We start from the raw sequence: 23,670 nt of genomic DNA, 5'->3' as shown, positions 1-23,670 counted from the left end.
ATAGTATATCTTAATCTTTCGAAAGAACAAACTATTATTCAATGACTTACATGAATTTAATTAGAAATGAGAATTCCCATACAATCATGTTTATCACATGAAGAACAATTTAGAATTATGAAATGTTTGTATTTCACCCATTAAGCAATTATCCTTTCATCAAAGAATTATGAAATGTTTGTATTTCACCCATTAAGCAATTATCCTTTCATCAAAGAATTATGAAATGTTTGTATTTCACCCATTAAGCAATTATCCTTTCATCAAAGAATTATGAAATGTTTATATTTCACCCATTAAACAATTATCCTTTCATCAAAGAATTATGAAATGTTTGTATTTCACCCATTAAACAATTATCCTTTCATCAAAAAATTATGAAATGTTTGTATTTCACCCATTAAGCAATTATCCTTTCATCACAAAATTATGAAATGTTTGTATTCCACCATTAAGCAATTATCCTTTCATCAAAGAATTACGAAGTTTGGGCTAGTTTAATTTCCCTTGGAATATTTTTTCATAGATCCCTGCATAACGAAAGATTATTTTAAAGAGTTCTATCAAAAAGTTACGTTATGGGGGGATTTAGCAGTTTGTTGTTACTTGACACAGTTGACCTCAGACTATATATATATATATATATATATATATATATATATATATATATATATATATATATATGTGTGTGTGTGTGCGTGTGTGTGTGTGTGTGTGTGCATAGTATTATGATGTATCAATGATATACCACAAGATGTATGCATTTTTCATTCAAAAGAAATGAAGCTTGCCAAGTTATCTTTAAATAAAACATTTATACAATGAGTGATATATCATTTATACAGCATACATAATATGCATATATTTTATTTATATCACATACAAATACACATATTTGCCCTTTGAACACAGTCAAGATATGCTCTAGGCAACTGTGTATTGACCAAATGAATGAACTCCTCACATCCCTGTGAATGTGTCTGCTACAAAATGTAGCTCCATGCCTTTTCTTGTTCTTCACAATCACATTTGCAAATTGATAAGTTGATTGTTTTCTTTTTACCTTTCTATTTTTATTCAATTGGTTAAATCAATATAAGACACACTTATGAGGTAAACATGAAGGTGGTTTTTACAAAAAAAGTAGAACACTACAAACATGGTTAGCTGCTTGTACACTGAATGCTCAGCCATTCATGTATTGGTGTATGGAAATTAGCTTAGAATAGAAACTAAGCAAAATAATAAACAAGTGTTGCAAACATTTATAATACTATATAAATATTATACAAGTGTGAGGCTGACATAGGTGTATATATATATATATTGTTATGACTTTCTTTAGCAATCTTTAAGTCATAACATGTTCTGGACTCACACGGTATTGACTTGAAAGAAGTGTAGAAATATGCTAGTGGTGCTGGTGCTGATAATAATAATAAAGTCCAGAAAAAAGTCGAGATTACAGAAGTGGAAGAAGAAATGTGTGCTATTTATGACATAAATAAATACAGAATAAATTATGCGTTACTTTTTATTTGTTCTTTCTTATTTATTTCATTCTGATAATCACAATATCACAATTACACTAACATGTAACAATACTGATTTTAATTCATGGCCATACATTTACTGTACAAGCCTCATCAAACAAGGTTTTCACAATACACCACACATCTGCTTTAAATACAACATTAATATGTTATAAAAAATATTTGGTAAAATGAAGATTATGTTATATAACATCATACTATAGTCCTATTGGTGGAGAATTGTACTGCCTTATTTGTATAAACTACTTTTAAAATAAAACCTTCAACTGAACATCAAGGCAAATCGAATTTTGAATATATAAAAATCTGGGCAAATCCAAAAATTCAACAAGCCCGAAATTAGAATAACTCAAATCTTTGCAAATTTAAAATTTGAATAAATCAAAATCTGGACAAATCCAAAATTTAGACAAGCCCAGAATTTGTATAATTCAAACTCTGGGCATATTCAAAATTTGTCTAAATCAAAATCTGGGCAAATCTGATTTTTTGCATTCTAATAAAATAATGATTTTTCGCATTCTAATAAAATAGCAAAAATTTTTGGCATTCTAATATAATAACAATTTCAGAGATTTGTTTCATCTGAATACAATTGGTCAAGGTTGTTATGTTTCCGATAAAGTAAAAATTTATCTGGAACGACTGGGCTGTATTCATAGTCACTGCACCCTTGGATGTTTACACAAACATACTCAACTGGGACAAGCAAGGTTCACTGATTCAAGTGTTTAGAAATGGGAATGCTACCCCTCAAACAACACATTATGTTGGTAAAAGCTGCCGTTAAAATTTAGTGGAGCATTAATTGACTGAAATAAACATTAAACAAATAATACAACCAATAAAATATCATCATTGGTAAGAAATATTTACCTAAAATCTACTTGCTACACAGTGATAAATCAAAATAACCAGGACAATAGATGAAAAGGGTCTTGATCGATCTTGTTCAAGGCAGTCACATGCTTTTGACGAGGGACCATCTCAAGCCTATATACTTAATCAAAACAAGGTAAGTCTATATATAAAATAAATAAGTTAAAATCGTATATATATATATATATATATATATACACACACACACACACACACACAAATATATAAACCAAATATTGTTGAGACTAAGATTTCATCCATCCTAGAGGCAAATGCAGCTAACAAGAAAATAAATCTGCTGTGCTGGGTGATTGGCATAACTACTTGCCCTGGGACAAACATTCATCTTAAAATTCGATCCCTGGATAAAAATGTTGATACTGAAGGCCTTATACTAAACCAAAATAAAAAAATAAAACAGAATATTAGACAGTTCTATGAGAATAGAAATATTAAAGAAATAAATAAGATACATAGAGAGGTTGTTTATTTAGACAACTGATAGCTGTCAACCTTCAGGATAAATTCTTCTGCACATTATCTAGTTCCATTCCAATCTTTCAGTGTTTTCATAGACACTGTTTTCCCCTGAAATTGTAAAACAGTAGAATTAAACAAAACAGATACAAATATCAAAAGGAATAAAGGGAAATACTTAAAATGTAATTTCTTTTGAGCTTGTCTTAAATATATGCAAGTCTCTATTAGTACATAAGTAACCCTTAAAAAAGATAAAACTTTCAGGAGAATATTGTCTGTAATCATAAATAATACTTTCATAAGATATTACTGATGCCAAAAAGTTTATTTCATGACATAGATAATGTATGTAAGCATTAAATTTACAAGGGGCATTAAATTTACATGAGGCATTACATTTACATGGGGCATTATATTTACAAGGGGCATTAAATTTACAAGGGGCATTATATTTACATGGGGCATTACATTTACAAGGGGCATTATATTTACAAGGGGCATTATATTTACATGGGGCATTATATTTACAAGGGGCATTATATTTACATGGGGCATTATATTTACATAGGGGCTAAGAACACTATTTTAATTTTTTCTTTTAGTTTTTGTTGTTTGCTCAGAATCTCGATTTTACTGTGGTAAACCAAAACAAAGAATTACCATCCCAAACAAAGGAATCATTTTGCATTTTCCTACATGAGATGCATCTTAAACATAAGTATTGCTGATAGTTTTAAATTGAAAGAACATAATTTACCCTTAGAAATAGAGACAATAAATCTCATGATTCATGTAATGTTCACTTGATCAGTGCATAGAGAAACCAGAAAAAAAACAGACTCTAAACCCCAAAACATGGTAATGTCATCCATGCAGAAGAAATTAAGAAATTTAGTATAAAAATTAAAATCTTAAATGCCATCATAATGCTTCTACTGTCTGCCATTAATGTTTTTGTTGAGAACAATAAAATTAAATCAATGAACAATCATAGTGGGGTTAATGAAAATAAAATAAATAGCCCAAACTTACTGTAGAAAGTTGAACTTATACACACACACACACACACACACACACACATATATATATATATATATATATATATATATATATATATATATATATATATATATTTATAAATGATGGTTTCTTATGGTAATGCTAATAATACTACTCTTGCACAAACTGATATAAAATATAGAAATATGTTTTCTTATGTGACCTTTTTATGATACAAGAATAAATGTACTGTATTCAATAAAACATATTACAATGGTATACTTTATAAAATTGTACCAATAGGAAATGTTTTATCTGTTTATATTCTTTATTAGTCCTAAAAATTGTTTATATATTATTCATAATGATATTTAATTTTAACAGATGCTCCAATTTAAAAAAATAATAAATTAATTTTACGTTGGTTGCATGTGTGATGTTGGCATTTAATTTTGACAGTTATTGCATAATGCAAATGTGCCAGTTTGAAGCTCATTATCTTTGCTTAACTCAGTAAACAAACTTTGTGGCTTACTTCATATTGTCTTTCAGAAACAAATGTGTGCACACTTTACTGTTTTTAATCTAACACAATGTTTTGTTTAAACAACATATTCCACCAACAGAGTAAGTGATGGGTCATTTTGCAGAAACGGCCTTCTATATGGACTTTTCTGATGCAACATTCATTCAACCAGATTATTTAACAATCAATATGGCAAAATATCCTTTTTGTAAATGCCTCAAGGAATTTGAAAACGTTAATATTCATTGCTCATCATGAGAAAGCTAGATACATCATAAATGTGTGTCTATTAGTATCACTGAGTCAAAGTCATGGACAAGAATTTCACTTGGGTTTTTCTGCCACAAAAAGCACTTTTAACGGAGACCACCAATATAATTATTTACATGTTCATTTTATTGCAATATTTAACCAACATTTATATAAATTGTTCAAATAAAATGGTCTGTAAATAGTTTTGCTCGTTTTTTATTTGCTTTCCACATTTTAGTTGCAAAGTCTAAAACTTCCATGATGATGTCAGCATGTTACAATATCCATGATGAGTTGCAAACCCTTCATTCCTGTACAAGTTCAGGTGGAAAATAAACACTCTCCTTTCCCCCCCCCCCCCGCCATCATCAGATTTGTCACCAAGCAGTTCATCCTTTGGTCTGTCCCAGTCAATCATAGCACTGTTACATGTGTCATAGTTCTGATAAATATTTAGTAGTTTCTTAATTTACATCAATATTTAGTAGTTTCTTTAATTTACATCAATATTTAGTAGTTTCTTTAATTTACATCAATATTTAGTAGTTTCTTAAATTTACATCAATATTTAGTAGTTTCTTTAATTTACATTAATATTTCTTAAGGCATGTGCTTATCATTTACTGTCTTTTAAAACCAATATGACAATTTAAATACCCCCACCCCATAAATCAATATAACTCAATGCAACAGTGTACATTCATTCATTTATACAACTTTCTCTCTCTATTATAGATGCAAACACATTAAGGTTCATGTCCCTTTCTTGGTGCACAATGCATTTAAGCCATATGACTTAAATACATGCAGCAGAAACTAAACAATATAATTCATTTTAACTGAGCATTGTAACTACCTAGATTAGAATCTTGCAATTACAAACAGGTAAAAATATTTAATAATCAAATGCCACTTTAAATCAATTATTTTTAATTACATTTATTAAACATTTTAATTCTGTGGTCATTATGAATATTTTCCCTTTCTTCCAGTTAATTCCTATTTTGTCCAGTAATTCCCTTTGTGTTTGTTGTGTTCTGGTAAATCTACTAACCCCTGTTTGGTTGTTTATGAATTAGAATGAATTAAACATTGTCAAAATAAAGTGCAACTCAAATGGCTATGAGCTTTGCATCATCCCAGTGACTGTGTTTGGGCTAGGCTGGTATTACATCATCCCAGCCACTGTGTTTGGGCTAGGCTGTTATTGCATCATCCCAGTGGCTGTGTTTGGGCTAGGCTGTTATTGCATCATCCCAGTGGCTGTGTTTGGGCTAGGCTGGTATTGCATCATCCCAGTGGCTGTGTTTGGGCTAGGCTGTTATTGCATCATCCCAGTGGCTGTGTTTGGGCTAGGCTGGTATTGCATCATCCCAGTGGCTGTGTTTGGGCTAGGCTGGTATTGCATCATCCCAGTGGCTGTGTTTGGGCTAGGCTGGTATTGCATCATCCCAGTGGCTGTGTTTGGGCTTGGCTGTTATTGCATCATCCCAGTGGCTGCGTTTGGGCTAGGCTGTTATTGCACCTTCCCAGTGGCTGTGTTTGGGCTAGGCTGTTACTGCATTAGGCTTTTGTCTCATTTAAATTATGTGCAATATTTGCATTTTCTGGGTTATACTTCCAAGTGTCTGCTCTATAAATCATCCAAGGAAACTTTAATGAAATGAAAGGAAATGTCTATCAGATATACCTTATTTAGCTACTTTAAATTTTTGTCTTGTATGATTTGATACTATGTGAATATCATTTGGACAAAGTATAACATACCTTTCTGATGTGGTCTTTGATTTAATGAGCTGTATGCATGGTCTTCATTATTTGCATATGGATGAAGTGCATCATATGGAACAGTATCAGGAGATCTATATATAATAATAATAATAATAATAATAATTGATGTTAATATTTGTAATATAGTTTAATAAGAAATAAATTAATGTACTTATTATTTTGCTAACAATAATCCAAACTGTTATAAAATTCTACTGATAAAAACTGTAATAATTATAAATTTGCGACAGAAATTAATGAACAGCAATGGAAAGGAAATAATTTGTGTAAAGAACAAATGTTATATATATCTTTCAGTTTCAGGTTTTCAATTATTTGGATTATTTTCATGTATACAATGTAAGGGCTGTTCCACTTAAACATACATGGTACCCAGGGATGGCTGTTTTTTAAAAATATATGCCAAGGTACTTTGATTTCACAGAGTTCATATTAAAATGATAAGCAATTTGTACACTGCATCTATGGATGCATACCTGACTTTCAAATTGCCTTACCTGATCCCCATGTATGTTTTAATGGAACAGCCCTAAGCAGTCTACAATAAATATCTAGCATATGCAACTACACGTGATATATACTGTGCAACCTTATTGTACTTTAATATCAATACCTTATTGTTTTTACTTAACATTAGGCCAAGAATTGCAGGATTTTCCAAGTAATGTAGTTGTAATAGTTCATTGGAGTGAGTTACAATAACTAAATTCACTGCCACATCAATAACAAAATAATCATAAAACTCAAAGTTATTCTTTAATAGATGCTTATGTGGTTGAGTGTAAAATATGGTTACCTCCTGATACAAGCAACTCAAGTTCAAATTCAGCATGGAGTGAATTATTTTTTTAATTTGCTATTTTACTTTTAATTGTGAAGAATTATATAACTGTTATATTTTCTTTCTGAATAATCACAAAATGCAATAGAACATAAACAGTAAACAGCAGACATCATGAGTGATCAAGAAAACTGCTATTTCAATCTGTTATACAATAGACATTGCTAGCCAATAGTTTTAAGCATAGAATTATAAAATATCTGCTTGCTTCCAGTGAATAATGGATATATTTCAAACCATGGGTGAAAAACTTAAGTATTTTCACTCACTTGATGAAATATATCCATTATTCGCTCATTTTAAGCGAATATCCTCTAACTAAACCTAATTTAGAAAAATACCTTATGTTTTCACTTTCATTCGTTTCCCCTGCCATATCTGAAAAAAAATATATAGGAAAAATTATTTTTTGTATTAAACCGCACTTATTACAAACCTACCCATGACAATTTCTGAATCAATTCCACAACCTTTTGTCACAAAACATTGGCATTCAAATAACAAAGAGATTAGTTTGAATCTCGAGCTTTCAATAGCAGAACTCCATCTTTAATAAGTATATTTCCAGGCAAAAGATTGGAAAATGCCTCTTCTCTTGAATCAAAATCTACACTATAATGTACCATCAACAGATGGGAATATGATGCATACTATAATATTCTCCATGTACATCACAGTAGTAAAGGAGCCCCGAGTGGCCGAGTGGTCTAAAGCGCTCTCCTTTGTGGATCACTGCCATCTCACCTCTGTCTGCGTGGGTTTGAGTCTAGGATTCGGCCAATGTGGGTATGTGAGAAAGCTTGCCAGTAGCTTTTCATGGGTCAGTGGTTCTTCCTGGGATTTTCTCGGGTTCTTCCTCCACCATTAATAATCCCCATCATACATAACCTATTGTGTGCTGAAAAGTGGCATTAAACCCCACAACAACAATAATAAATTAGTAAATATTATCTGTGAGTCAATTTGTGAAACAGTACTTCAAATATGTTGATTTTTTAAAATGAGAACCTTTTATATTTTGTACAATCTTTACATAGTGTACACAGACCTCTTAACCTTTTTGAAAAATACAAAAATTACAAAAATAGACCTTAAATGGAAGTGTCTGAATGGTAATACTATAATCAAGTAATGGATTACGGGCGTAACATACTGTTTTATCCTATTTCTGGCAAAGTAAATTCCGTAGATATTGCCAAAAGGCTGCATACTGTTATCAGTTTGCACACATGTATGTTTTGCATCAATCTAGCACTATTCTTCACCTTCCTATCTTTGAATGAGAGGCAGAATGCATGGTGGCTAATCTACCAAGTTAAAAAGTGCAATAAAGCACACAGGACCAAAGCTAGCTGATTATTTAAATACAATGTGGAGCAAGCAGTGAAAACAGCATTAGAAACAGACATCAGTGGATGGAAATTAACATATGATTTTATCCAACATTAATTAAAAATTCTTTTAAAAAACTTCACCCATATATTTAATATGAACCTTAATTTAATTTTACAATTATTTGGCATTTACCTGAACCCTGGCTATTTAATGACATTATATAAAGTGTCATTCAGGTGATCAATATTCAGGATAATTCTAGAATGTGCTCTATTAGATTAAGATCAATATCAGATGTTACTTACCTTGAAGATCTAGATATGGATTTTTATCATTTTCCCCACCTGTAGAAGCAACTGTGTTTATTGTAGTGTACCCTTCCATGTTAGTTCCTTCAGTTATTGCAGACCTATAGTTTATAATATTTAAAAAAATAAATGTGAGAACAAACTGGAAATAATGCTCTTTCAGTTCATGCTACAAAATAAGGATTTTTTGAGACTTAACAAGGTTTATTATTCATTAAATTAACCTTGCAATTTCTCTGTTTGAAGAAACAGTTTATAGTCCAATATGATAATAAAGTGCAAGTAATTGCAAGTACAGAAATTTATAGATATTCAATTTGTAGCTAATAATTAAATATATTATTTCGGTATGCATTTAAAAACAGAAGATTATGACCAGGATGAATGGTTGCAAATTAAGGGAAATCATCCTTTCTCATCAATGTTATCATTTTGTATAAAGCAAAAATTTTGCTCTAAGAGATATAAAGGAAACACAAGTTTGCCATATTTTGACAAAAACAAGTCTTGTTTACATTTGTTCATATGAAATTAAACTTGTTTATATTTGTTCATACCAAAGAAAATGCAGCATAAGTACATTCACGTAAAGAATGAACAAGTTTCAAATGTCCTATAGCAAACAAACTTAAACAAGTTGAAACAAGTTCATTAATTTAGCTGTAAATAAAATGCACTGTATTCTGTTCTCACTTAAATGGTACGTTTCAGTTAAAGTTGCATAAAATGCAACATATATGGTACAAAACACAAAGTGTATGCAACCATTTTGCAAACACATACTACAAATTAATATAATAGATTACTACGCTAATGTTATGACCATTTACTTTATGTGTTGGCTTCTTTTAATGATTATATGTTATATGCATTTGTGTTTTATACCTGACCTAAGTCCAAAATCAAGTTCACTGTGTACCTGAATAGGGACATTGATTTTGTAAACAAATTAATACATAGCTGGATATTTCTTGATGACTGTGTGTTTCATATTTGGTCTTACTCTGAGTCGATGACACTGGTAATCCCCTTAGAAGACCTGGTCTACCTGATGTTGGCCATGTTCTTTATTATAATTTTACTAACTGACCCTGCCTTGTTGATAACTTAGAAAGTTCTGGAAATGAACTTTTGTCCCTCATCCTGGTTCTGTTTTTGAATCATTGCTTTCTATAATATGTTGCTTTCTTGAGAAATTATTCATTTTTGAATTAACATTTTCAAGCAGAATCAGTCTTATTGTTTTATTTAGATTTTCACTTTGGTGAAATTATTTATTCAAGTTATGATTCAATGGAAATACAAAGTGCTTGTCAATAATATTTTCGGACAGGAACATTAATTTGGAATTATAATGAATTCAGAAAAATACATTTTTTGATTATATTATTGAGATACAGGAAAAGATTCCTAGCACATTGCCATAATCCAGGATATTGGCATATTACCCCATTTGAGACTACAGGCACATTAACACATTCAATATTGTAAATTATTTGGGACACCACCGGAATTCAGTTGGAACTTTATACTTTTCGACTTGTGATAGAACTTTCTGAACTACTTTGGGTTCAGTGACAATACTGTAAGTTTTACATTTTTATTTTGATTTTTAGCAAAATTGATTATTTGCTAAATTTTTACAAAGCTTAATGCTTTTCGCTCTTTTCTGTTACTAAGTTTAAGACCATAATTTCATAACAATGGTATGTAGTCAATTGTGATCTTTTGTACACTGTATGTAAAGAACGTAAATAATATCAAAACGATCTGTACAAAAACAAACTTATGGAAATTGAATCAAATTAATTAAGCTTTAAATAAAATGCACTATACCATGTGCTCATGTTTCAGAGAAAATTGCATAAATTTGCACATATGGTACAAAGCACAATAATGATTTTTTTTCAAGCACTGGTACTACAAATTAATGTACTAGGTTGCTTTCAAGCACTGGAACTACAAATTAATGTACTAGGTTGTTTTCAAGCACTGGTACAACAAATTAATGTACTAGGGTGTTTTCAAGCACTGGTACTACAAATTAATGTACCTGGTTGCTTTCAAGCACTGGTACTACAAATTAATGTACTAGGTTGCTTTCAAGCACTGGTACTACAAATTAATGTACTAGGTTGCTTTCAAGCACTGGAACTACAAATTAATGTACTAGGTTGCTTTAAGGCACTGGTACTACAAATTAATGTACTAGGTTGCTTTCAAGCACTGGTACTACAAATTAATCTACTAGGTTGCTTTCAAGCACTGGAACTACAAATTAATGTACTAGGTTGTTTTCAAGCACTGGTACTACAAATTAATGTACTAGGTTGCTTTCAAGCACTGGTACTACAAATTAATGTACTAGGTTGCTTTCAAGCACTGGTACTACAAATTAATGTACTAGGTTGTTTTCAAGCACTGGAACTACAAATTAATGTACTAGGTTGTTTTCAAGCACTGGAACTACAAATTAATGTACTAGGTTGCTTTCAAGCACTGGAACTACAAATTAATGTACTAGGTTGTTTTCAAGCACTGGTACTACAAATTAATGTACTAGGTTGCTTTCAAGCACTGGTACTACAAATTAATGTACCTGGTTGCTTTCAAGCACTGGTACTACAAATTAATGTACCTGGTTGCTTTCAAGCACTGGTACTACAAATTAATGTACTAGGTTGCTTTCAAGCACTGGTACTACAAATTAATGTACCTGGTTGCTTTCAAGCACTGGTACTACAAATTAATATACTAGGTTGCTTTCAAGCACTGGAACTACAAATTAATGTACTAGGTTCCTTTCAAGCACTGGTACTACAAATTAATGTACTAGGTTGCTTTCAAGCACTGGTACTACAAATTAATGTACCTGGTTGCTTTCAAGCACTGGTACTACAAATTAATGTACCTGGTTGCTTTCAAGTACTGGTACTACAAATTAATGTACCTGGTTGCTTTCAAGCACTGGAACTACAAAAAAATGTACTAGGTTGCTTTCAAGCACTGGAACTACAAATTAATGTACTAGGTTGCTTTCAAGCACTGGTACTACAAATTAATGTACTAGGTTGCTTTCAAGCACTGGAACTACAAAATTAATGTACTAGGTTGCTTTCAAGCACTGGAACTACAAATTAATGTACTAGGTTGCTTTCAAGCACTGGTACTACAAATTAATGTACTAGGTTGCTTTCAAGCACTGGTACTACAAATTAATGTACCTGGTTGCTTTCAAGCACTGGTACTACAAATTAATGTACCTGGTTGCTTTCAAGCACTGGTACTACAAATTAATGTACCTGGTTGCTTTCAAGCACTGGTACTACAAATTAATGTACTAAGTTGCTTTCAAGCACTGGTACTACAAATTAATGTACCTGGTTGCTTTCAAGCACTGGAACTACAAATTAATGTACCTGGTTGCTTTCAAGCACTGGTACTACAAATTAATGTACTAGGTTGCTTTCAAGCACTGGTACTACAAATTAATGTACTAGGTTGCTTTCAAGCACTGGAACTACAAATTAATGTACTAGGTTGCTTTCAAGCACTGGTACAACAAATTAATGTACTAGGTTGCTTTCAAGCACTGGTACTACAAATTAATGTACTAGGTTGCTTTCAAGCACTGGAACTATAAATTAATGTACTAGGTTGCTTTCAAGCACTGGAACTACAAATTAATGTACCTGGTTGCTTTCAAGCACTGGTACTACAAATTAATGTACCTGGTTGCTTTCAAGCACTGGTACTACAAATTAATGTACTAGGTTGCTTTCAAGCACTGGTACTACAAATTAATGTACTAGGTTGCTTTCAAGCACTGGTACTACAAATTAATGTACCTGGTTGCTTTCAAGTACTGGTACTACAAATTAATGTACCAGGTTGTTTTCAAGCACTGGTACTACAAATTAATGTACTAGGTTGCTTTCAAGCACTGGTACTACAAATTAATGTACCTGGTTGCTTTCAAGCATGGTAATATATCTTTTTCAAGAATTATCTCTAAGTAGAGTATTAATCAGTATCTTAAAATAAGTTTTGGGTTTAAAATATTTAAAAACATAACTAAGAAAACTGAATTCATAGTTAAATTTCTACTGTTTAAGTCAGTCTTTTGCAATATATTGATGAACTCCAAATTTTCAACTCTCTCTACTTTACATAAATTACATGTAACTTGAATAAGACAAATTGGGATCTAACATAGTTTTGATAGACTTATTGAGAATAATTTGAATTCAAAATGACACAAATGATAAAAATATATTCAAGTCAACTTTTGTTTTTGTTTTACCTTGATCCCATCATAAAAATGCAATTTTGGTCACAACAATTTCTACAGAGATTATCAAGATCACTAACCACAAGGAATTTTCTTTTTACTGCTTCGGAGAAACGTAAAAGACTGATGCAAAATTCTGTTTTTGTTTACTTCATTTTATTAAACATTTTACATAAAATTATTATGGCACTTGAATTTTCAATATTTATTGGAAATTGCAAATATGTGTCCCTAACTTTTCATGAATCATTTTGCCGCTTTTCAATTTTATCTGTTTTTTGCAAACGCATGCAGGCTGTATTATAATAAATTATGTATATTGCAGCATCTAATTATACTACCAAGTTATAGATAGACAGAAAGCAAGCCAAAATGATAAATGTAAAGAAAAAAGAATGAATGGAATATAAGCAAATTTTATATATATATATTGGCAGTGACTTTATTTATTTCTGGCCACCATACACAGGTCAATCCATCCATTTATCAATAAGATTAGCTAATTCAGTATGAAATAGATATGATCCTATCACATTCTACAAAGAACATAGAGAAAAAGAACCAATTAAAAAAACCACATTTACCTTTTGTACTTCAAAGTGAAATGATTACATTCATTTTGCTTTAGCAGTTCTGATTCAGCTTAAAATATCCATTTTACAAAAGATGAAATAAACGCTGCTTAACTGTTCCTTATTCTTAATACAATGTGCTCTGTCTTCTGTCAGTAAAAAAAATCACTTATGACGCATTGCTATTGCAGGTCGCATTATATTTTGCTTGCTGCAACAACTTATATGCATTTTTTAGATTTACATCTCATGTGTTATACATGCATGATTCAATACTTGATGAGCATTATTGCAGAATATGTACAGATTAATTTTAAGAATACTGTATGGCATGTAATACAACCACCTGTTCTCCCCATCTGAATAAAGTGGAGAAAGTAATTATAATTACGGAGATAAACTGTGCCACTCTACCTAATAAAACCAATTTCCAGCAATACAAAAGAAGACCATTTCTTCTATTCTAACTACCAAGTACTGAAATCACTGGTTACTTTTTATAAAAAAAAAATATTTCAAATTAGCCACTGTGGCTGCAATCCTGGGATAAGAAAAAAAAACGACCAGCACCATTTAGATTTGGATCTAACATGCATCATTAGAAGTCTTTTGATGAAAATCCCACAAGAATATGATGTACAGGAAGAATAGTAATATGAACAACATTTAGGATGACTGCCATGACTGTAATACTGGATGTTGGATAGCCACCATCACAATTAAGACAAACTAGATATCATAAATAGTCTTCTTGTGAAAATTAGATGACCATATGTTTTTGATTTAGGAATAGCAACAATTGTAAGTTAGTCACTGTGGTGGTCATATTAAAGATCATTTCAGCACTAGTTTAAATTGGATAAATAAGACATCATACTTAATCTTCTGGACAAACTCCATGTTGATATGACCATCCATTGGAAGGGGATGGCAAAAAGAAGAATTTTAGGATATTTGCTGTCAGAGCAGTATCATTTCCATTATATTTAAGGCTAATTGTACATCATATAATTTTTCTGAAAATGGGACTAAAAAATGACTGAAATGATCAACAAAAGTATGACTCAGATCTTGTTATTACATTCTATTCGGGGAAACAGTGTTAACATCGTCAAGATGCCCACTTAAATGGCCATATTGAACGTAAGTAGGCACCAGTGACATTTAAGAGCAACAAGACATCAGAAGAAATGATTCAATGCACCCCATGGTGACATCATCCATGCAGAAGTAGCAAACGATTTCAAGCTTCTCTTTGTAGCAGCCAAGACAGATGTCCAAATGACACTATTTTCATTTTAAACCAACTAGACAACATGTCCAAGTGACACTATTTTCATTTTGGACCAACCAGACAACATGTCCAAGTGACACTATTTTCATTTTGGACCAACTAGACAACATGTCCAAGTGACACTATTTTCATTTTGGACCAACTAAACAAGATGTCCAAGTGACACTATTTTCATTTGGACCAACTAAACAAGATGTCCAAGTGACACTATTTTCATTTTGGACCAACTAGACAAGATGTCCAAGTGACACTATTTTCATTTTGGACCAACTAGACAAGATGTCCAAGTGACACCATTTTCATTTGGACCAACTAGACAAGATGTCCAAGTGACACCATTTTCATTTTGGACCAACTAGACAAGATGTCCAAGTGACACCATTTTCATTTTGGACCAACTAGACAAGATGTCCAAGTGACACTATTTTCATTTTGGACCAACTAGACAAGATGTCCAAGTGACACTATTTTCATTTTGGACCAACTAGACAAGATGTCCAAGTGACACTATTTTCATTTTGGACCAACTAGACAAGATGTCCAAGTGACACTATTTTCATTTTGGACCAACTAGACAAGATGTCCAAGTGACACTACTTTCATTTTGTGCCAACTAGACAAGATGTCCAAGTGACACCATTTTCATTTTGAACCAACTAGACAAGATGTCCAAGTGATACCATTTTCATTTTGGACCAACTAGACAAGATGTCCAAGTGACACTATTTTCATTTTGGACCAACAAGACAACATGTCCAAGTGACACTATTTTCATTTTGGACCAACTAGACAACATGTCCAAGTGACACTATTTTCAACTTGGACCAACTAGACAATTGAATGAATGTATGTGTAAACATTCATGGCAATTCTCTAAGTAGTCGAGCAAGCATAGCAGTAAGAAACAGGCTGATGGATGACAGATGATTAAAGACAACAAAATTACTTTCCTTTACATACCGACACGTTTCACTCTGACCTGATGATTTTCCTGAAAAAGGAATATCTTTTTCAACAAGGGAGTGAAAATTTAAAAAAATGCTAATCTCACACAGCTTTTATACAGGTTTAATTCAAATATATATCACAGAGAGCACTTGAGCCATCGTCAGTGGTAACGTTGAATGGTATTCAACAGGTTAGGGTTTAAAACATTAATACTTCACCGTACAAATGTTGTGAATTACATTAATTTGTGAAAGAAGACAATTATCTTTAAAACTGATACCATCCCCTTAAATCATTCTTGTCTTGAGCTATCAGTGTCTTATATATTCAAATACAAATTAAAATAAAAATTTCAGACAATGTTCACTTTTGATGAATTCTATGGATTATCTGTAGAGAAGGTGTGTGTAAAACAAGATTTACAAATAGTATTTTACCATGTTGATTCAGAAGGACTAGTAATAAGACAGTTTTGAAGGAGTCATATTTCATGCCTGAGTGGAACTATTTTTCATTAGGTCAACCTAGACATCATTTAGGTTTTCTGATGAAAAGGCTAAAGAAATGTTGTTACTGTAGGTTTAAATGCAATGGGTAAAATAACATTAAATTTACATTGTAATATTGTGTCCACAAGATTAAAATATGGACAGCTTGCTTTTCAAGTCGTGACTGAAGTCCAGGTAATCTCCCCATTCATTATGAGCACAGCGGTTGCTGTACAACTTTGAGAACTTGAAATCTTTTGCATTTCTGAATTTTATGTAATAATTTGTATAACAATACTTCTCCAATCTTACTCAAGATCAGGTTTGACTGATTCAAAGAAAAAAGAATCACTAGAAAACGTTCATATAGTGCATTTTTTTCATACTGCACCAATTTCTAATCACCTAACATGTCATACACCTGTATCAATTACAAAATGACTGAAATTTGTACTGTAAAATTGTTATTTATATTGTAAGAATGTTATAGTTAAACTGATAAATTATATCAGTTGTCAAGAGTTAAATTCATATATGGTAAATAGTAAATTCTAACAATGTGCCTGACACAGTCAAGGATGGTTCTGTCCAGCTATATAATTCACATCTAACTGGCCATCACATTTGAAATCATTAAAATGGAATCTATCACCCTGTAGTTTCTTGATAGATGCCAGCCTCAGCAGTTATTTAATCAGTCATACATAGCCCATGACAAACTGTGACCTTCATGTTTTCTCTCTTCTGTGCCTTCAATTTGATACACAGAATAATTATATTGTAAGTCTTATCATATAGCAAATGATACACTTTTCATTTTGGAATTTAGTATCAAGTATATGGTTTTTACTCAAGATTATTCCAGATTTAATCCCCAAGACTATGGGCTTGTCGAGCCCTGAACTTTTGGACAGCATATGATTTAAGGAGCCATTGTTAACCTTTTTATTATTATTATATATCCTATATTTTCACAAACATATAACCTGTCCACAAACAGTACAACTAATCAGTCCCCCACATGGACTGTCTCCAGCTAAATTTGCCAATGGCACGGGTAATGTTAATAATGCTTAATGATATAATCACTGCTAACAGAAAATCAAAACAAAAATGTTGACTTGTTTCATCATTATGATCCTATGAATTATCATTAGGCTGGCAGTTTTCTAAGTGAATGATAAATCTTATTTAGGAATTACTGTATTTTACAAATCTACATGGTCACCATCGGCTGTTTTCAGGCTTTTACACATGAAAGGGAAACAATGAATGTAAGCCAATTTGATGCAGTATGTTTATCATTATGTTGTATTGTTTCATTCAGTCATGACAAGAAATATGAAATGAAAGTGGTAACTGTTTCCCTATCTCTAACTGGTATTAAACAGCTGTATATTACAGTATCATTGTAGAAAGAAATCATATAATTTATTACAATGCCCATTGTGAATGAATTATACAGAACAAAACCAAATGCTACCTGCACAAGTTTTGCAGGTTCTTACAGAACCCTGTCATACTAGATTATTATTATATTGATATCATGCCATGCAGTACATTTTATATCGTACAGAACCCTGTCATACTAGATTATTATTATACTGATATCATGATATGAAGTACATTTTATATCGTACAGAACCCTGTCATTCTAGATTATTATTATATTGATATCGTGCCATGCAGTACATTTTATATCGTACAGAACACTGTCATTCTAGATTATTATTATATTGATATCATGCCATGCAATACATTTTATATCGTACAGAACCCTGTCATTCTAGATTATTATTATATTGATATCGTGCCATGCAGTACATTTTATATCGTACAGAACACTGTCATTCTAGATTATTATTATATTGATATCATGCCATGCAGTACATTTTATATCGTACAGAACCCTGTCATTCTAGATTATTATTATATTGATATCGTGCCATGCAGTACATTTTATATCGTACAGAACCCTGTCATTCTAGATTATTATTATATTGATATCATGCCATGCAGTACATTTTATATCGTACAGAACCCTGTCATACTAGATTATTATTATATTGATATCGTGCCATGCAGTACATTTTATATCGTACAGAACCCTGTCATACTAGATTATTATTATATTGATATCGTGCCATGCAGTACATTTTATATCGTACAGAACCCTGTCATACTAGATTATTATTATATTGATATCGTGCCATGCAGTACATTTTATATCGTACAGAACCCTGTCATACTAGATTATTATTATATTGATATCGTGCCATGCAGTACATTTTATATCGTACAGAACCCTGTCATACTAGATTATTATTATATTGATATCGTGCCATGCAGTATATTTTATATCGTACAGAACACTGTCATTCTAGATTATTATTATATTGATATCGTGCCATGCAGTACATTTTATATCGTACAGAATACTGTCATTCTACATTATTATTATATTGATATCGTGCCATGCAGTACATTTTATATCGTACAGAACCCTGTCATACTAGATTATTATTATATCGATATCATGCCATGCAGTACATTTTATATCGTACAGAACCCTGTCATACTATATTATTATTATATTGATATCGTGCCATGTAGCACATTTTATATCGTACAGAACCCTGTCATACTAGATTATTATTATATTGATATCGTGCCATGCAGTATATTTTATATCGTACAGAACCCTGTCATACTAGATTATTATTATATCGATATCATGCCATGCAGTACATTTTATATCGTACAGAACCCTGTCATTCTAGATTATTATTATATTGATATCGTGCCATGCAGTACATTTTATATCGTACAGAACCCTGTCATACTATATTATTATTATATTGATATCATGCCATGCAGTACATTTTATATCGTACAGAACCCTGTCATTCTAGATTATTATTATATTGATATCGTGCCATGCAGTACATTTTATATCGTACAGAACACTGTCATTCTAGATTATTATTATATTGATATCGTGCCATGCAGTACATTTTATATCGTACAGAACCCTGTCATTCTAGATTATTATTATTATTATATCGATATCATGCCATGTAGTACATTTTATATTCTGGTCTTGATGTACATTATGCATCACTGACAAGTAAATAAACCCAACAATGAATATAATTTTAGACAAAATGTCTTGTTAAGGATTTAACAAAAGCTACCAATTTTCAAACTTGGAATATAGTGCCAATTTGTTTTGATTTCATTTCATTCAATAGGATTTTCCATGGGTACATAAAGAATATATATATACTGAATATCTGCAGAACAGTTTTTGAGAACTTCAAATTACCTGTCTGAAATTGAAAGATATGGACAAAATTTAGGGGAGCAAATATATTATGAACTTCTTATGAGGTTACACATAAAATATCTATTACTTACCACTTTGTTCTATAGTATTTCGTGCCTATTCACACTTGTTTAATCGCATATTCTACCATTACAAAATAGATGTGCCACTGCCAAGGCCAATAGAAACAAAAAGGAGGATTGGAAAAGACAACCCTAATAGCAAATGAACTGGATGTTTCAAATTGTGAGATAGGGAATGGTGGTAGCTATCATTTACATTATACAGGACTCTAAACAAAACATATCTAAGACATGAAAACAAAAAAATTACGAGTAAAAATAATGCATGATAACAAACATTTTTTATTCCGTTTTTTTTTACCTTTATTGCATAGTCTTCTTCTCCGATAAAGTAGCACCAATATAACAATAAATGCTATAGGGAGGCAAGTGCCAAGGACACTCCCAATAATGACTGAACCTGCTCCACTATCATTTACTGCCTGTTTTCCAGTCTCTGAAATAACAACAAATGCGATATAATACTAAAGAAAATACTACAATACTGAAACAAAACATGATCAATAGTTCTCAAAGAATGCTTATTAATAAAATACAGTTTCAAGGTGAAGTCTTGTTGTTTGTATTGAACTTTTTACACTAAAATCAGAGGATCCATGAAACATGAGTTGCATGCGAGAGGTGTTGGGGGGAGGGGAACTACTACAATGAAAACCATACTCTAAATTATACTCTAAAGTAAATTATTATAACTGATAAGCTAATCTTACTAATAAACACATTATTTATCAGTGCAACTGTCCTTAAAATTTCTCAATGTATGGAAAAATCTAGTGCACAGGCTGTTGAAGAAATATAGTTGTACATATGAATGCATACACAGCTTGTCTGTCATAAACACAGTTGCGGCTTTTCTTTGCTTGTTGTTTATAATGGTACTTTTAACATATTTTTGACCACATTATGCTGAGAAAATGGGAACTATGTGCTTTACCCTCGAGCACACTGAGGCAGCCAACTTAATGTGGCCTAGATGCATACCGAACTGTGACTCAACTGGACACAAATCTAATGATGTAGCAACTGACCTCACCATCAGTGAATAGAACAAAATGTGAATAAAGGAAATGAAGACTCATGAAAGACAAGAGGACATTAGAAATTTATCTCAAGGAAAGTGATGGTGAAATCTTAGCCTTTATTTAGGAAGTATTATTCTAAACAATGAAAAAAAAAAGAAAGCAAAATATGCAAGAATATATAAAAGACTGAATGGAAATAAGGTAAAACTGAGATAGTTTTGAACTGAAAAACATACCAGTTTTGGTTCTTATATATTTTTGTATGAATGAACTGTGAAATAAATGGAAGAGACTTGTTGTGAAAGTTGTCATAGTAACACAATATATTTGACAACAGTATCAAGGCAAAGATGTATCAAGCAGTCATCTTGTCAATGAGTGCAACAAACTATGTATAACATATTATCCACATCTTTGCACTTGCATCTGCATCAGGTATACTGCCTTAAGTGCACAAAAAGATGATACTATGACCAGGAGGAGAAAGTATAGAGTAAAGAGCTGACAGAAAGTGGGAAATAACACACATCTAAGCTGTAGCAGGACAATGAATAATCATATGTTATCCCAAGAACAAAATGGAATTGCTACATAGCCAGCTAAGTCCAAATAGCAATACCTGAAAAATACAATGGGGAAAATCACAATAAAGATGAGTCCAGATACACTGCTCAGTGGGATAGAAACAGCGCCTCTGAATACTAAACTGAAGCAACTGTTTGCATATTCAGTGTCTTCCATAATAATATGCATGTGATCTTAATGTAATAAACATGTTCACAAACCATATCCCGGAAGAAACAAGTAATATATATATATATATAAACACTTATCACTCAGACAGTATAACAATAACCATTCTCACAATATAAATTATCCATTACAAAACACTTGTTCATGGGTAAACCCAACATTATGCAAACAACTGTACAATTAAAGCTGGAGATACACATTTTACACATTTTCCAACAGAAATAAAAAAGTTGTTTGAAGGGATAACAATTCCTTATGGAAGTGAAGAATTATATTTGAGCTAATTTAGTATTTGGGGACATATTAAAGGCAATAAATCAAATTATTGGTATAGATAAATCATATTACTGGTATAGATAAATCATATTACTGGTATAGATAAATCGTATTCCTGGTATAGATAGTTCAACATTTCTTTTACTAAGAATACATATCATATCTGCTCTAAAAGCTCTTAGATTATCTATATTATATGAATGTGGAAAGTGAGGAAGGATATTAAATCAATTAGTCATATTTCTATGATAATAGTATCATGGAGCATCTAACAAAGGAACAGATGATAGATTCGTAGAATATAAGATACAGTAAAACTTGTCTTGAGAGACCACTGTTTGTGAGACCACGTCTCTTGAGAGACCTTATTGAATACACATATTTATTGAAAATATAGTGTTATGAGACCACATTCTTGAGAGAACATACTTTTCTGGCAGAATGGGTGGTCTTTCAAGACAGGTTCTACTGTACAGAGAATGAAAGTTTCAAAATAAAATGATGATGGGATAGAATCATGGTGACCTAGTAATTAATTCTCAGTTTTCTACATAGCCATTCTGGATTCTTATGAAAGAAATTATTAGGTTGCCATGCGAGTGTGTCTGCTAAACATGACTGCATATAATGCCAGCTTAACAGCATACAATTTGGGTGATTACTGTGCTTAGTCATGATGGAATATAGACTGTTGTGTGTCTGCAAGGTGATGGGTGCTGTTTACCAGCTTACCTGGGTTTGAATCTCTGTAGAGTACAAATTAAAATTCTCTAACATGTATGATATTATTATTTGTATTAATATTAATTCTGCTAAGTATTATCAAGCATTCTCCTGTAGAATCCAAGGATAACACTTTTCGTTCTGTTTGGTACATAATTGTAATTCTCTTTCATAAGAATGTCTGTGTAGATTTATGAGAATTAATTATTTGGTTGCCCTGCGAGTGTCTGCTATGCACCAGTGCATATAACACAGACTGAGTAGAATCATGTGTTGGCGATGAATGCTTTGTGATGATGGAATATGGACTGGCATGTGCACTCATGGTGATTGGTATTGTTTATCCATGGACCTTGTTTAGAATCTCTGCAGCATATGAATTAAAAATTATCATCAGGTATATTACTATTTGTATTATATATATATATAAAGGAAAATACACCTACAAATATCCAGTTGATGACCTCAATGAACTACTAATATGCTGCATATTTAACTGAGCGATTTTAATATTAATTAGAAAATAGTACTTTCATTTTAACTCTGACTTTTAATATTTGTAAAAGTCTGTAAAAAATAAAAACCTTTCATTAACATTTCATACCATTGTACTGATAATCATTGTACAGTTGAATCTGAGACAGATCATGCTGAAGAGTTGGTTCAATTTTTTAAATTACTGGAAGGTGAATAGTGACATAAAAAAAATTCTATGATAATAAATGCTTTGCATGACAAAACCGAATATGCAGAAATGATGAGACCTCTCTCTCTCTCTCCCTCTCTCTCTCTCTCTCTCTCTCTCTATATATATATATATATATATATATATATATATATAAACAAATGGAATAAATGCTGAAAAATCTTGCTTTTCCCTTCATAATCATAATAAATGACAACAGTAATGTTTGATTTCCAGAGTATCTGC

At 31.7% G+C, this 23,670-nt stretch overlaps 1 protein-coding gene across 7 annotated transcripts in view; it reads right to left on the bottom strand.

Annotated features, from left to right (window-relative positions):
- Nucleotides 1–1,520: 1,520 nt before the first annotated feature.
- Nucleotides 1,521–23,670, bottom strand: part of LOC149782406 (cell adhesion molecule DSCAM-like) — an 82,735-nt gene continuing 60,585 nt past the window's right edge. For 5 of the 7 annotated variants that reach the window (XM_089933798.1, XM_089933794.1, XM_089933799.1 and 2 more), the window contains 6 exons: nt 20,267–20,401; nt 16,082–16,112; nt 8,962–9,065; nt 7,663–7,699; nt 6,457–6,551; nt 1,521–3,020 (listed from right to left, as the gene is read on the bottom strand). In XM_089933798.1, the coding sequence (XP_089789924.1) occupies nt 2,974–3,020; nt 6,457–6,551; nt 7,663–7,699; nt 8,962–9,065; nt 16,082–16,112; nt 20,267–20,401 (449 nt within the window). In that variant the 3' untranslated portion in view covers nt 1,521–2,973. Of the gene's footprint in view, nt 3,021–5,883; nt 6,343–6,456; nt 6,552–7,662; nt 7,700–8,961; nt 9,066–16,081; nt 16,113–20,266; nt 20,402–23,670 lie in introns of those variants that run through there. The other 2 variants (XM_089933795.1, XM_089933796.1) reach the window with 2 other exon arrangements.

This window comes from Sinohyriopsis cumingii, chromosome 15 (assembly GCF_028554795.1).
Source record: "Sinohyriopsis cumingii isolate HCF-2022 chromosome 15, ASM2855479v2, whole genome shotgun sequence".
NCBI classification, from domain to species: domain Eukaryota; kingdom Metazoa; phylum Mollusca; class Bivalvia; order Unionida; family Unionidae; genus Sinohyriopsis; species Sinohyriopsis cumingii.
Note: the sequence above shows the minus strand (reverse complement) of the source record. Positions and strands in the feature narration are given on the sequence as shown.